Source organism: Ceratotherium simum, chromosome 11 (genome assembly GCF_057802395.1).
Source record: "Ceratotherium simum simum isolate JZ-2026a chromosome 11, ASM5780239v1, whole genome shotgun sequence".
Lineage (NCBI taxonomy): Eukaryota > Metazoa > Chordata > Mammalia > Perissodactyla > Rhinocerotidae > Ceratotherium > Ceratotherium simum.
The window spans coordinates 3,107,610-3,122,740 of NC_141910.1; the positions used below are offsets into that span (position 1 = coordinate 3,107,610).

Sequence of the window (15,131 nt, forward strand, 5' to 3'; positions counted from 1 at the left end):
GTTACCTCCAAGCATCGCAATGGTGATGGAATTAGTTTTTCTTTTAGCAGCTTAGTGTCAATGAGCAGCAATCCTACATTTCTGGTGGGTCTTAGAGCTACTGCGTCCTTGTGCTGTCTGTGATATTTTTCCAGTTGTTCACTAAAGAACGTAACATCTACATAAAATAATTCATATAAAGCATAAAATACATCATATTAAATTTTAAAGGATCATTATAAAATATATTAAAAATCATTGCATTAATAAATTTATACATGTATTTGTGTTATTATCCATATGTAGAATACCTTGGATAACTTTAAAATGTTAATTCATAATGCTTTATATTTTATTCTTGTAATAAAGAAACTGATATTTGATAATTAAATGTGTTTTTAAATAATAATTAAATGTGTAAATATGTTTTCCGGCTGCTATTAAGAGAAGGCAGATGAAAATAACTTGTAATTGCATTAGAGACCCTAGTCTGGAATAGACTAGATTGTAGAGTCAGGTTGGTTCAGGTTATCTAAGGCTCTCCCACATGGTACCTCAAAGTAAAGCAGAGGATATTAACACAACAAAAGTTTGAATCACAAGAGATCACGCAAAGCTAAGGCTATCTCCATTCCTCTTCCCAGCGCCTCTCTGCCAGCCCTACTCCCCGCATCATGGTCACAGCCTTTGTCAGTGTGCATCTGCCATATGCTGCACTTGCATTGTGATAATCTTCCCACCTCCATTTTCTCCCTCCTCCAAGCGACCTGGAACCAGTGGAAGCAGGATTATCCTTGGATACGCTTTTATCACACTGTTGGTCAAAGACAGCTCTTTCTAACACACATACAATACTAAACTACTCTGCCTGTCTTTCAAAATCCTGTACCCCCCTGGGCCTTTGAAATTTAGCTCACTTTATCTCCAATTACTTCCTCCACTTGGGTCAGACTGATTTCCTTACCGCTCCCTGTTCTCCTTCTGTAACCCTCCTCTATCTCCCAAAGGGAAAAGGGTGTTGATTCCTGCCTTCATGTCATCTCCTCTCCTGAAGATAGGGGGAGTGTGACATAGTACAAAGAACACACCACAGAGAGCCTCACAAGCCCTAGGCTCCACTCTCTAACCCAGACGTGGCTTTGGGTAAGTCACTGAATCTCTCTGAGCTTCAGCTTCCTCATAACACTGAAAAGGGACAACAGTTACCTACCCCACTCACTTCAGAAGGTTTTGATTTTTTTTTTTTTTTGGTGAGGAAGATTGGCCCTGAGCTAACATCTGTTGCGAATCCTTCTCCTTTTGCTTGAGGAAGACTGTCACTGAGCTAACATCTGTGCCAATCCTCCTCTATTTTTTGTATGTAGGATGCCGCCACAGTATGGCTGATGAGTGGTGTAGGTTTGAGCCTGGGATCTGAACCCGTGAACCCAGGGCTGCCGAAGCAGGGCGCACAAACTTAACCACTATGCCATTGGGCCGGCCCCTGATGTGTGTATTTTTGAGAACTAACAAAATAAGGATATCAAACGATCTGAGAGGCTCTCTGGTAAGGAAACCTGTAGAACGCTATTTGGCATAGTATTTTCCAAACTTATTTGAACAGCCTTCTTTCATGGTATCACGTAATTGTCCTTCAGAATAGTGGTCCAAGGAATATCAGTTTAGGAATCCAATTGTCCTAAATACTCTCATTTTATACATAAAGAAATTTAGATCAATAAAGTTAAATGACTTGGCCATAGTCACACAGCCAAAGAGAAACAGAAGAGTAAAGCTGGTAGGAGAGAAATAAGATTTATTTTCGATCTCTTTTTGCGTTAGAGGAGAGAGAGTATGTATAACAATTAAGTATACAAGCTTTCAAGTCAGAGAAAACAGTTTCTAAACCACTTACTAGCTGTGTAATCATGAAGTTGCCTTATCTCTATGTATTTCCATTTCCTTATTTGTAAAATGAGAATACTAGCACTTGCCTCGTAGAATTGTGAGGATTAGAGGAGATGCCTGAAAATCACTTAGCACAGTATCTATCATGTCATAAGTGCTCAGCAAGTGTAGACATTATTAGTAAACACTGACATTTATAGGAATTTAGTGGTGAGAAATGCCTAATTATGTCAGGAAGCCAGAACCTGTCCCCTGATCATCTTCTGGGGCTAGAGAGGGGACAGTCTAGCTAAAAGTTGAAACAGACATTTATGAAGTATCTATAATATGTGCTAGGCAATGTTATAGTAGTTAGGGGGAATATGGTAATAGGCAATACATGGTATCCAAGGGGCAAAGCTACTGCCTATTAACCCCTGGCAAACAATTGGGTTTAGAGGTGCAGGAAGTACCAGGGAGTTCCAGAAAAGGAGGAACATAGAGTCTAGGAGTCAGGCCAGTGTACTCCAAAGTCCCAGCCAACAAATAGTTAATACCTGCGAGACCCTCGTTCCAGGATTGGGACAGAAGTGACAAGCCAAGGCAGGACTAGATTACCATCAATTTAGGAGTCTGGTGACCTCATCCAGACAGGAACTTGGTGAGAGATCAAAGTAATCCACTGTGAGGAATGTGGTAGCAGGAGACTAGGAGGCCTTGGGCTTAAGGCTATGAGTAGAAGATCTACATGACTAAAACAGCTATTTGGGTTAGGCCTAAGTTGTGTGCTGAAATGCCAGGCTCCATACCTTACTGCCGCTATGGTGCTGTGCCATAGCACGCGAGGCACTGTGTCCCTGTCAGTTCAGTTCAGTTCAACACACACAAAGTTTCAGTGTGACAGTGTTGTTGAAGAACAGTGGAAATCGACTTGTCTAATTTTTTTGTTTTCTCAAGTGGGGCCCCCCTTTGGCCTCTCTCACAAGTCAGTGTTTTGAAAAAAAGGTTCTATCTCAGATTTTAAAAACTTAAGGGACATAACAATCAGATACAATGCCTGCTCTTGGACTAGGTCCTGGGCCAAACCAGCTGCAAACTGCTTTATTTGGGGAATTTTCAATATGGACTAAATGTACACTAAAAGATGGTTGTTTTTTTTAGGCATGATAATATTACTTTGGTTCTGTAAGAACATGTTTTTTAGAGATGCATATTGAAATATTTAATTTAGAGATGGAATGTCTAATTTACTTTAAAATACTTCAGCATAATAAAAATTAAAAGTTGAAAGAAATACATAAAAATTTATAGAAAAAAGTAGTGCTGGTTCATGAGGCAAAGTATCAAAGGAATCATTTTTGTGTACAAAAAAATAAAGCAATAAAGCCAGTGCATGAAATAAAAAAAGAATATAAATGATATGCTTCACATTTTTAAATAGTAATAATGAATAACATATGCTTAATTTTCATAATCATCTGAGAACTTCCTTGCCTGAAATTTCTCTTGGGTCTTGTAAATCATTTTATTTTTTTGAACATAATGATTTTAATAAAATCATTTCCTCTTGGGTCTAATTTCATGACTAAGAGTTGTTGATTTACACCCACCAGGTTGAAATATGGCTGCAGAAATAAAGAGTAACCTGAATTTCTGGGATAGAAAAACACTTATGTAAACACTATTTCAGGGGATTTGTAGAGGGATGCATTCCTTTCAACTCCTTCCCATATATAGGCTATCTAGCCTTAGTACTGATACAACTTCACGCTAAAAGATAAGCCATTAGGGAGGAATTGCTTCCCATAAAATTCTAAAATAAAACAGTAACACTGAGTAAAGCCAAAGAAAAAGTAATTCTACAGAAAATAACCTAGAAATGAATAAACTCTTGCCTTTTGTCAGGCCAACTCTTTCTGGCCACCATTTCTATCACCATACACCACCAAAGAGAAACCCAGAATACTATAAACCTTGATATCCCTATCAAAAATCATTAGTGAGGACAAATGGAAAACTTACCAGGTTCTTGAAGTTTAAGAGCTTGTAAATCAAGACTTTCATTTTCCTTAAAGAATATCTGGAACTTTTCAAACGTAGCTGCATATAACTGAGCAGATTCAAATGCAGCCTGTATGGCTTCCTGAATGTTATAAACAAACAGATAAATAAAATTGTATTTTTCCTGAGCAGAATTCAATTCAATATAACTATACAAACAAACACAAATGCCTCCTCTGTGTCCAACAATATGCTTTGACCTAGAGATACATAAGTGAGGGAAGATACCATCCTTGATGTCAAGGAGCCTTAATGGATTCACTTATGAAATTTAAAATAATACATCTTCAAATCTGACTTCTGAAGAATTGTTCCTTATGATTGAAAGGAAGCACACTTGTAATTTTTTTAGCTTCATGGTGAACTATATACATCACTAGTAAACATATGGCAAGAGACGATGTCTAGTCATTTCCAAACTGCAAATTTTATGTCTTAGTTGAAATGTTTTTAAGCAAAAGCAAAACGATTTCGTGTATCTACAAAATGACTTGCTTAATCTTACTACCAAATCCTCTGTATTGGCAGGTCTCTTATTCCAAAATGTCTTCATAATTTGCCCTAATAAAAATCTTTCCTTCACCTCTCTTAAACTTGGCTTCAGTCTCCCCTTCCCCACAAAGTTTTTTCAAACCAAAACAATAATTTCCAATCATCTCAGTCCCTTTAATACCTATGCCAATGCATATTATCATAGCTCAATGCCTATGAAAGATAGGATTTGTTTGTTGTTGGCCTTGGCCCATGACTCCCTAGCCTTCCCTTCTATTTGCTACCAAGACTTTTTGCAAATGACTGCAATTTGTCCCGGAGAAAACTCGAGATGATCAATGAAATTGCTCATTCCCAACACACCAATGCTAGGGTAAGTGGCTCAAAGTCATGCTTTATGGATAGTGGCTAGCAGTAGAAAGTTTAATTACATAGAATAGCACACACCATATGTGGCTACATTTAGTTATTTGTTCACTTATTTCCTTTTAATAGGTTCTTATGTATGCTTCTTGAATGTTTCTGCTGTTTATTTCTTTACATTAAAAATTGAAATGAAAAAACTATATCAAACTTGTATCTCCTTTGAGCTGACTTAATAGTGTCTCTGATATGTGATCATGCAGGTGACAGAAACACAACAGGAGGCCCATAAATGGAAAGCTCCACCAACATGTTCAAAATACGACTTGAAACTTTTATTTTGAAATAATTTCTGATTCACAGGAATTGCTGGAATAGTACAAAGAATTCCATATATCTGTAACCAAAATTCCCTAAATTTTAACAACATCACATTTGCTTTATCATTCTTTCTCTATGTATTATTTTACTCTGAAACATTTCAGAGAAAGTTGCAGGCACAAGAGACTTTTACCCCTAAATATTTCCGGGTTTATTTACTAAACACGAGGACATTACGATTATCTAAATCAGGAAATTAACATCAATATTAATATTATGTAATTACAGACCTTATATAAATTTTGCCATTTGTCTCAATAATGTCTTTCATAGCAAAAGAAAAACTTTTTTCTGGTGCACTCTTCTATTCAAGATCATATGTTGCATTTTGTCATATCTCTTTGGTTTCCTTTAATCTGAAACAATTTCTCAATCTTTCTTTGTCTTTCACGACCTTTACATTTTTGAAGAGTATCTCATTTGTGTGTGTGTTTTATATTTCCTAATGCTTAGATTCAGTTATACATTTTTGGCAATAAAACCACAGAAGGGATGTGTGTTCTCAGTGCATCATGTCAGAAGGCACATCACATAGATTTGTCCCTTTACTGGTGATGTTAACACGTTGATTAAGGTGGTGTCTGTCAGGCTTCATCACTGCAAACTTACTATTTTTCCCCTTGAAATCAATAAATATCTTTCGCAGAGCTGCTTTGAGACAATACCGTGTTTCTCATCATACTTTTGCATACTCATTTTACTATGCATCAGAGATTCCCGTCTGTTTCTATGATGACCATCAGATGATTATTCTTTACGTTTTCCTTCTACATTTAGCAGTTGGCATTCTGCTGTAAAGAAAAGCTTTCTTTTCTCCCTCAATTCATTCATTCACAATATGAACTAATATATTTTCCTTTTTGTTCAAGAGATTATGATACTGTTATAATCATTATTTATTTTAATGGTCAAATTGTCCCAGGGAGACCCTTCAAGTTGGCTTTTTTTAATCTTTTCTACATGTCTCCATTATTCTTTAGGCATCTTCTTATTTTTTGGTTCAACAATATGCTCTGGACTTGTCCTGTACTTTCCCCGCCCCAGCTCTTGAATAAGCCATTTCTCCAAAGAGATCTGGTTCCTGTTAATTTGGAATGGTATATAGAAACCAATGTGTGGACATCAGATGTGCTCACTGCTATTAGGTTGTCATTGCTTCTCGGCTATCTCAGCCGATAGATCTAGGAAACACACACACACACACACACACACACACACACCACATACATACACAAAACCCTATATAGTTCTCTTTCTATTTATCAATTAAAAACCATAAGTTCATAACTCCAATTCCAGTACAACGTTATAGGAATATAGCATTCCTATAGTCTGGCCTTCCCTTTTCCATATTTATAACTCCCTCTCGGAGGATGAGTAACCTCATTTCATTATCCACGATATACTTACTTATTTTATAGACCACACAGAAAATAGTTTCAGAGTCGCTAACACACTAATACCATTGGGAAAATCAGACTAAGTGGAATTTAATATTTGTTACAGTTGTAATTGTTTTTAGCCTATACAGACACAAAATACTGTGTTTAAAAGTTACTTGGGGGCCAGCCCCATGGCGTAGCGGTTAAGTGCACGTGCTCCACTGCAGCGGCCCAGGGTTTGCATCCCGGGCGTGCACCAATGCACCGCTTGTCAAGCCATGCTGTGGCAGCATCCCATATAAAGTGGAGGAAGATGAGCAGGATGTTAGCCCAGAGCCAGTCTTCCTCAGCAAAAAGAGGAGGATTGGTATGGATGTTAGCTCAGGGCTGATCTTCCTCACACAAAAAAAAGTTACTTGGTTTAGTTTTTTCTGTCTTCCTTGCAATGTGGCTATGTTATTCATTGGAAATACATTCAGGTTTGTTTGTTTTCATTTGAATTCTATTTTAGGGTTTTGCTTCCTGTTCTTGTTGATTTTTTTTAGAGCTATATTAAAAGGTAGAGTTTGAAAAGTATCACTATCTTCATTTTTTCCATTCCATACCCACAATCCTCATTCTTTCTACCCCATTCCCAGTATCCCCCCTGTGTAACCAATTTCCTTAGTTTCTGGTTTATCTCTCCCCTATGCCCTATTTTCTGACATAAAAAGTAGCATACCATAGATATTCTTCTGTACTTTGCCTTTTTCAGCTAACAATATATCCTAGAAATCACTCCATACTAGTTAATAGCTATTTTCCTCATTATTTTGTTCAGCTGCATAATATTCCTCCATGTAAATGTATCAAAGCTTATTCAATCATTCTCCTATGTATGGGTATGTTGAAAGTTTCCAATATTTGGCAATAAGAACAATGCTGCAATAAATAATCTAGTGCATATGTACTTTTGTATTGCTGGAAATGTACCTTCAGAGTACATCTTTAAAGGTGGTATTGCTGGATCAAAAAGGAAATGCATATATAGTTTTGTTATATATCACAAAATTCTCCATCATTTGCATTCCCACATGTAAAGTGTGAGAGTGATGTTTATCCATAGGTGTTGAAATACTTTTTAATTTTGCTAATCTGATAGTTGAGAAATGCTACCTTAACTCTGCTTTAACTTGTATTTATCTTATGAGTGAGGTATAATATATTTTCTTATGTTTGGGTGCTATTTTTTGGTGAATTTTCTGTCATATGTTTTGACCATTTTTCTTCCTAGTTTTGGTCTCCTCTTTCTCCCCCATTTGTAAGAGTTCTGCATGTATTAGGAATATTACCCCTTAGCTGTGATATATATGCTGCAAATATATTCTCTCAGTTTGTAATTGTATTTTGACTGTATGATTTTTTTTGCCTTGCAAAGTTTTTTAAATTTTTATATAGTCAAATTTATCAATTTGTTCTATTACTGCATCTGGATTTTGAGTTGTAATTAGATTGTTCCTTTTGAACAAGATTATAGAAGAATTCTGCCATGTTTTCTTCTAGTACTTGTATGATTTTATTTTATTTTATTTTTTGCTTTTAGATCCCTGATTCAGTTTTTCTTATGTACAATATGTGATATGGATCTAATTTTATCTTTGTCCAAATAGCTAATCAGTTGTCCCAGAACTATTCTGAAAAAGTCCATATATGTCTCAAGGATTTGAGATCCCATGTTTTTCATACCCATGCATTTGGATGTATTTCTGGACTTTCTATTCTCTTCCACTGGTCTGGTAGCTATTCATGTGCCAATACCACACTCTTTTAATTACAGAGTGTTTATATTTAATATTTGGTAAGGATAGTATCACTCATAGTTTTTCTTTTTTCAGTGTTTTCCTAGCTTTCTTGCATGACTAGTTTTACATATATGCCTTACTACAAACTTGTCTAATTCTATGATAAAGGTTGTTAGTATTTTTATTGGCATTGTGTTAAATTTATAAATTAATCTAGGAAGAACAGACATCTTTATTATATTGAGTCATTCTATCTAAGAACATTTGTCGAAGTCTATTTTTCTAGAAGCTTTTAAGAAAACAAAAAATTTTCTTGATATAGGTTTTTAACATTCATATTAGGTTTATTCCTAAATATATTACCTTCTTTGTTGCTATTATGAATGGGGTTTTTTCTACCAGGCATTTTCAGTATTCTAGAACAATTTATGTAACATTGTGAATAGCTGGTCTTTGGACATTTGATAAAATTCCCCTGTGAAACCATTTGGGCCTGGTGCTCTTTGTAGCATATTTCTTTGATAACGTCCTCTGTTTCTTCTGTGGAAATTAGTAGGCTTTCTATTTTTAATGTGGTCGCTTTAGATCAGCATGTTTCCCTGAAAAACTATCCATTTAATCTAGGTTTTCGAATTTATTTGGATAAATGTCTGCAAGGTAATCTTGACTTTTTTTTTCTGTTTCAGTGGTTATTTCCTTGTTATTTCTCATTGATTATGTTGGTTAGGGCTTCTATATGCTTATTTATTTTTTCCTACTTCATCTGTCTTATAATAAGAATGGAATGTTAATGTCTTCTACTCTGTGTTTCTATTTATGTTCCATTGCATCTCTTGCATTATAAAAGTGTTTCCTGTGCTAGTTAGTGCATAGAAATTTATAACCCCTGACTCAAAGGATCACAAATCCTGTTTTCTTATTGTTTACATTTGCCTCTACACCATTGAATATCCCTTCATTTTTAGCCTTTCTGAATCAATTTGCTTCGTGTTTCCCTCTTGAATACAACATATTTATCTTGCCTTGTGAGACAAACTTAAAATCTTTTTCTTTTAATAGATGAATGCATTCACATTTCATTATGTTATTGATATAATTGGTCTCAACTTGGTTGTATTATTTTTATGTGTTTTATGGTTATTTTCTGTGTTTCTTTATTTCTCTATGCGATAATATCTTTTTTAAAAAAATGCCATTAGTCACCTATTCCCTTATTAGCCTTTCATCATTTGATTTGCTGGTTTTTACTAATATTCTTTAATCCCCACTTATACCTCTAAATCAACCAATAAATGTATCCTACTTTCCTCTTATTCTCTCCTTTCTCTTTCTGTTTTTAAAGTTGTATTATTTCTACTTCATTAGAGCATACAACATTTATATATTAGTCTCCCATCCTTGTCTCTACCTATGCTTTAGTCTTAGATAGATCTACAATTAAATATATTAAATATTCACCATCAGTTTTTTTATTAAGATGATTTTTTTAGAGAAGTTTTAGGTTCACAGCAAAATTGAGAGGAAAGTACAGAGATTTCCCATATACCCCCTGCTCCCACATATGCATAGTGTCCCTCATTATCAATATCCCCCCCAGAGTGGTATATTTGTTACAACTGATGAACCTACATTGACACATCATAATCACCCAAAGTCCATAGTTTACAGTATGGTTCACTCTTAGTGTTGCACATTCTGTGGGTTTGGATAAATGTATAATGACATGTATCCATCATTATGGAATTATACAGAGTATTTTCACTATCCTAAAAATCCTCTGTGTTCCACCTATTCACCCCCATTCCCCAACCCCCAGCTGGCAGACACTAATCTTTTCACTGTCTCCATGGTTTTGTCTTTTCCACAGTGTCATATAGTTGGGATTATACAGTATTCCCATTATACTTATGTTACACCTTTTGAAGTTGTCCCACAGCCCTTGGATATTCTGTTCTGTTTTCTTCAGTTTTTGTTCTCTTTGTTTTTTGGTTTTCAAGGATTCTATTGATATATCCTCTAGCTCAGAGATTCTTTCCTCAGCTTTATCCAGTCTACTAATAAGGCCATCAAAGACATTCTTCATTTCTTCTATAGTGTTTTTTTTTTTTTTATCTCTAGCATTTCTTTTTGTTTTTTTCTTAGGATTTCCATCTCTGCTTACATTGCGCATCTGTTCTTGCATGCTGTTTATGTTATCCACTAGTGCCCTTAGCATATTAATTATAGTTGTGTTAAATTCTGGGTCTGATATTTCCAATATCCCTGCCATGTCTGGTTCTGATGCATGCTCTGTCTTCAGATTGTGTTTTTTCCTCTTTGGTATATCTTGTAACTTTTTTGTGATAGCTGGACATGATGTACTGGGTAAAAGGAACTGCTCTAAATAGGTGCTTAGTAACGGGATGGTGAGGTGTGTGGGGAGGGTAAACGTTCTATAGTTCTGTGATCAGGTCTCAGTCTTTTAGTGAGCCTATGCTTCTGGACTGTGAACCTCATAAATGTTTCTCATTTTTTTCTCTCCCCTTTAGGGGGACAAGATGGCTAGAGTGGGCTGCAGTTGTGTATTTCCCTTCCCCCAGGTCAGTGAGGCTCTGATAACACCCCAGCAGGTTAGGCTCTGGCTAACTAGTTTCCCCTGAGGATGGGTCTTGTTAAGAACAGAGTGCTCTGGCATACTTTAAAATGGTTCCCTTTCCCCTCCCCCTGCTGGAAGCATGAAGGGATTTTTCTCCAATATTAATTCTGGGAACCTGATCGAGCTCCTGGAGGTAAATCTCACAATATTGATTGGGTCCCCCTGGAGTTTTTAATTTTCAGAATTGTCCACACTGAGCCTCCAGCAATTCATCAATTATAGTTTAGGTTTTCCTGCCCCAGCACTGGTTCCCATGGTGGTTTCTGCTCATGTGTCTCTGCTCTCAGAAGCCATGACTCCCTGTATTCACCTGTCTCTCCAATCTTGGGGTCTGCAGTTTGCCCTGTGTCCTCACCTCTCTTACAGATCCAAGAAGAGTTGTTGATTTTTCAGTCTGTTTAGCTTTTTACTTGTTTTTAGGGTGGAGTGGCAGCTTTCAAGCTCCTTACATGTGGAACCGAAAACAGGGAGATCAGTTTTTGCCAAAGTTCTCTCTCAGTTGGATGAAACTCATTCTCATTCCACAAAAACTCCTGATCAGTACCCAATTCCCTAGGTTTTTCATCTTTAAAACTATTTTTTATAGCTGTGATAGTTGAAGAACTAGCTTGGCTACATAAAAATTCTTGATTCACCTTTCTTCCCTTGAGTTTCATTAAAAAATGCTGTTCCAGGGCTGGCCCCATGGCTTAGTGGTTAAGTGCATGCGCTCTGCTGCTGGTGGCCTGGGTTCAGATCCCGGACGTGCACCGAGACACTGCTTCTCCAGCCATGCTGAGGCTGCGTCCCACATACAGCAACTAGAAGCATATGCAGCTGTGACATACAACTATCTACTGGAGCTTTGGGGGAAAAAATAAATAAATAAAATTAAAAAAACAAAAAAAGTGATTTAAAACAAAAAAAATAATGCTGTTCCATTATTGCCTTGCTTTAAATGTTGTTTTTGAGAAGTCCGATGCCAGTCTAATTCTCTTACTTCTGTAAGAAGTTGATCATTTTGCTTTGAAACCTGGAGGAATTTTTCTTCAGCTTTAAAAGCTAATTGTTTTAAGAGGATATATCTCAGAGTTGATTGTTCGGGGTCAATTTCCCAAGGTACTCTGTAGGCCCTTTCAATATATAGATTCAGGTTTTCTTTTATTGGACTATAGCTATAAATGTTTGTTCTACCCTTTGTTTTGTTTTTCTCTTTCAGAGACTCCAATTATATGTATGTTACTTCTTTGCCTGTCTACTATTTTAATTATTTTCTCTCTCACCCTTTTTACTTATATCTCTAGCTTATTTTCATTCTCTTGGTTGTTTTCTTGTCTTTCTTCTATACTCCTTACTTTTTCCTATCATTCTTCTATACTAATTATTAAAATTTCATTTGAGTTTATTCTCCCTTGGGCGCCACGTAATTCAGTCTTCATTTCTGAGATGAATTTGTCCTTTTTTTCCCCATTTCTATTTTTACTTTTGAATTTTTGATTCAATGTGATTTTACACATATTCAAAAGCTTGTTGGGGCCGGCCCCGTGGCTTGGCGGTTAGGTGCGCGCACTCCGCTGCAGGCAGCCCGGGTTCGGATCCCGGGCGCGCATTGACGTACCACTTTCTCTGGCCATGCTGAGGCCGCGTCCCACATATAGCAACTAGAAGGATGTGCAGCTGTGACATACAGCTATCTACTGGGGCTTTGGGGGGAAAATAAATAAAATAAAATCATAAAAAAAAAAAGCTTGTTTGAGGATATTTACTTCAGTTTGTAATGTAATTTTTGTTTCATGTTTTTTGGGGGAGGGAAGGGAAGGAATATTCATCAGCTGTTTTAATCTTCAGTTGCTGTTTTCTTTATCCTTTAGTAGCTTTGCATGTATTTAATATATTTTAGTTTCTTCAGCTCATGGATTTGGAGTGATTTACAAGATTTATAATTTAAGGGCATTCTGTTCTGTCAGTGTAGCAATGTGAAGATTATTTTAATTTTCGGCAGAAGAGTTGGGTGTATTCTGATGTTTTGGTTGTATTTTGTCTTGGAGGACCTTAAATTTTCACCAGTTGCTTCATTTCCCCTGCACCACCCAATGTTCAAATAATGCCTCTTCTCTCTTTTTAATGTTATTTTCTCCCCCAGAAGTGATGCCATCCTGAATAGTTTGCACTTTTAAGTCCCTTTCCTGTAGTTGGTGCTCTGATCTACCAGGACTTTTTAAAAAATAATTTTACCATTTAGAGATTAAGTAGCATTCCATTTAAAGACAAGAAAGAAAGAAAATATATTACCCCTCTTCTTAGAAGTTGAGAATATTATAAAATAGTTTTAATAAAAGTAAAAATACCTTTATCTGAAGGATAATTGTGTGAAAATTCTTATCATCATCAAATACTGCTGATAAGCTTGGACCAAATCCACAAGTTTTTTCTTCAAGTTTGTTGTTAATGTAAGGGCTGGTGAAAGCATCAAAATACGTGTCAGGCAGGAGGTTAGGAACTGATAATACAGTGTTTTGAAAATGATTAATTGCACCCGAAATACCATCCTGTTAGAGAGAAAAGCATAAATGTAAATACAAAGACATATATGGTTATATTTATGAATATTTTTGAATTTTCTGAAATGCTAAATAAATAAGAAGAACTCATTCAACCATGCCAGATACTGTGTTGATTCTGAGTATATGACAAATCAGAAGATACAGCCCCTGTCTTCAGGAAGTATATTTTCTAGTTGAGAGAGAGGCAGATAAAAAATTGCAACATATATGATGAGTTCTATATTTGAAGTATGAACAAAACACACAAAGGTCATAAGGAAGCGAGGGCACAGTATGCCTGAGCTAATCAGGGAAGGTTAAAACGAGGGTTAAAAGTTTACATTCTTTGAGCAGTAATTTTCATTCTAGGATCTATCCTAGATCCTAAGAGAAAAAATTAGATATGTAAACACAGATTCGTGTGCAAGAACACTGACTGCAGCACTACTTATAATAAAAACTAATTAGAGAAATACCTAAGTGTTAAAAAACAGGAGTATGGTTAAGTTATGGTATATTTAAACAATGGAAAATTAGGCACCCCTTCAAAACGGTATCTCCAAAGATTGATTGGTGACATGGAAAAATGTCAGCTTATGATATGATGTTAAGTTAAAAAAAAAAGAGAGCAGGATAAAACTAGTGTATAATATTCCATTTTTAAAATGTATATATAAAATCTCATGGTAAGTTAGGTATGTTGGTATATCAGTATGTACTAAAACATGATTGGAAAACACATATAAAAATGTTAAAAGGTTAAAAAATGTTAAAGGGTTATTTCTATCTGGCACATGGGATTACAGATGATTTTAATAATCTTTTTCTATGTTTTTCAAACTCTCTTCAATGAGCATGAATTAATTTTTAATTTATAATAAATACAACATCTAATTGGAGAAAATGAGATAAAGAAAAGGTACTTCTTCAGCAACTAGAAGGATGTGAACCTATGACATACAACTATCTGCTGGGGCTTTGGGGGGGAAAAAAATGAATAAATAAAAAAAATCTTTAAAAAAAAAAAAAGAAAAGGTACTTCTTGAAATAAGTCCTAAAAGATGAGCAGGAGCTTGTCAAGTGTACACGACAGGAGTGCAGCCCTCTAAGTCATTGTGTGAGAGGTCCGAGGGGGCCACCAGGTTAGGCGCTGTCATTCATTCAGGTGCTGCAGCGTGAATGCCAGTGTGGAGAAACAGGACATGATGTAGTCGGCCTCCTCATGACAGGCCTTGTGCGCGATACTGGGGTCCTCAAGCCCAGCGCTCCCCAAATTGTGACCATGGACAACTCGGAGGCTAAAACAGTCCCAATGTCAGATAAATTTGGGAAGAAACCTTGGGTTAAACAAAGTTAAACGGGATTCTTCTCTGGATCTGCTAAACAGCCTTTTTCATATTTGTAAGTATGCAAATGTATATCACAATGCCTTTTCTCCTAGAACATCTCACAGAGCATCCTTTGAAAAATGCTGCTATAGGCAGTGGAGAAATTTTAATTTTAAGTGACATGATCAGATTTGCCTATGAAACAATCTCGCTGTCAGCAATGTAGAAAAGGGATTAGAAGGAAAACAGGCAGGCAGATCTGAACAAGCCATTACAGCAGGCCAGGTGAGAGATGATGAGATTCCCATCGAGAGGAGGTGCAATTAAGTGTCAACACACAG

The 15,131-nt window shown here is 36.2% G+C and overlaps 1 protein-coding gene across 1 annotated transcript in view; it reads right to left on the bottom strand.

Annotated features, from left to right (window-relative positions):
• The window catches only part of DNAH6 (dynein axonemal heavy chain 6), a 271,015-nt gene that overhangs the window by 201,866 nt on the left and 54,018 nt on the right, over positions 1 to 15,131 (bottom strand). Inside the window, exons 11-13 of the mRNA XM_004437202.3 lie at positions 13,268 to 13,468; positions 3,868 to 3,988; positions 6 to 157 (exon numbers count right to left, since the gene is read on the bottom strand). Coding sequence (XP_004437259.2) covers positions 6 to 157; positions 3,868 to 3,988; positions 13,268 to 13,468 — 474 coding nt within the window. The remainder of the gene's footprint in view (positions 1 to 5; positions 158 to 3,867; positions 3,989 to 13,267; positions 13,469 to 15,131) is intronic.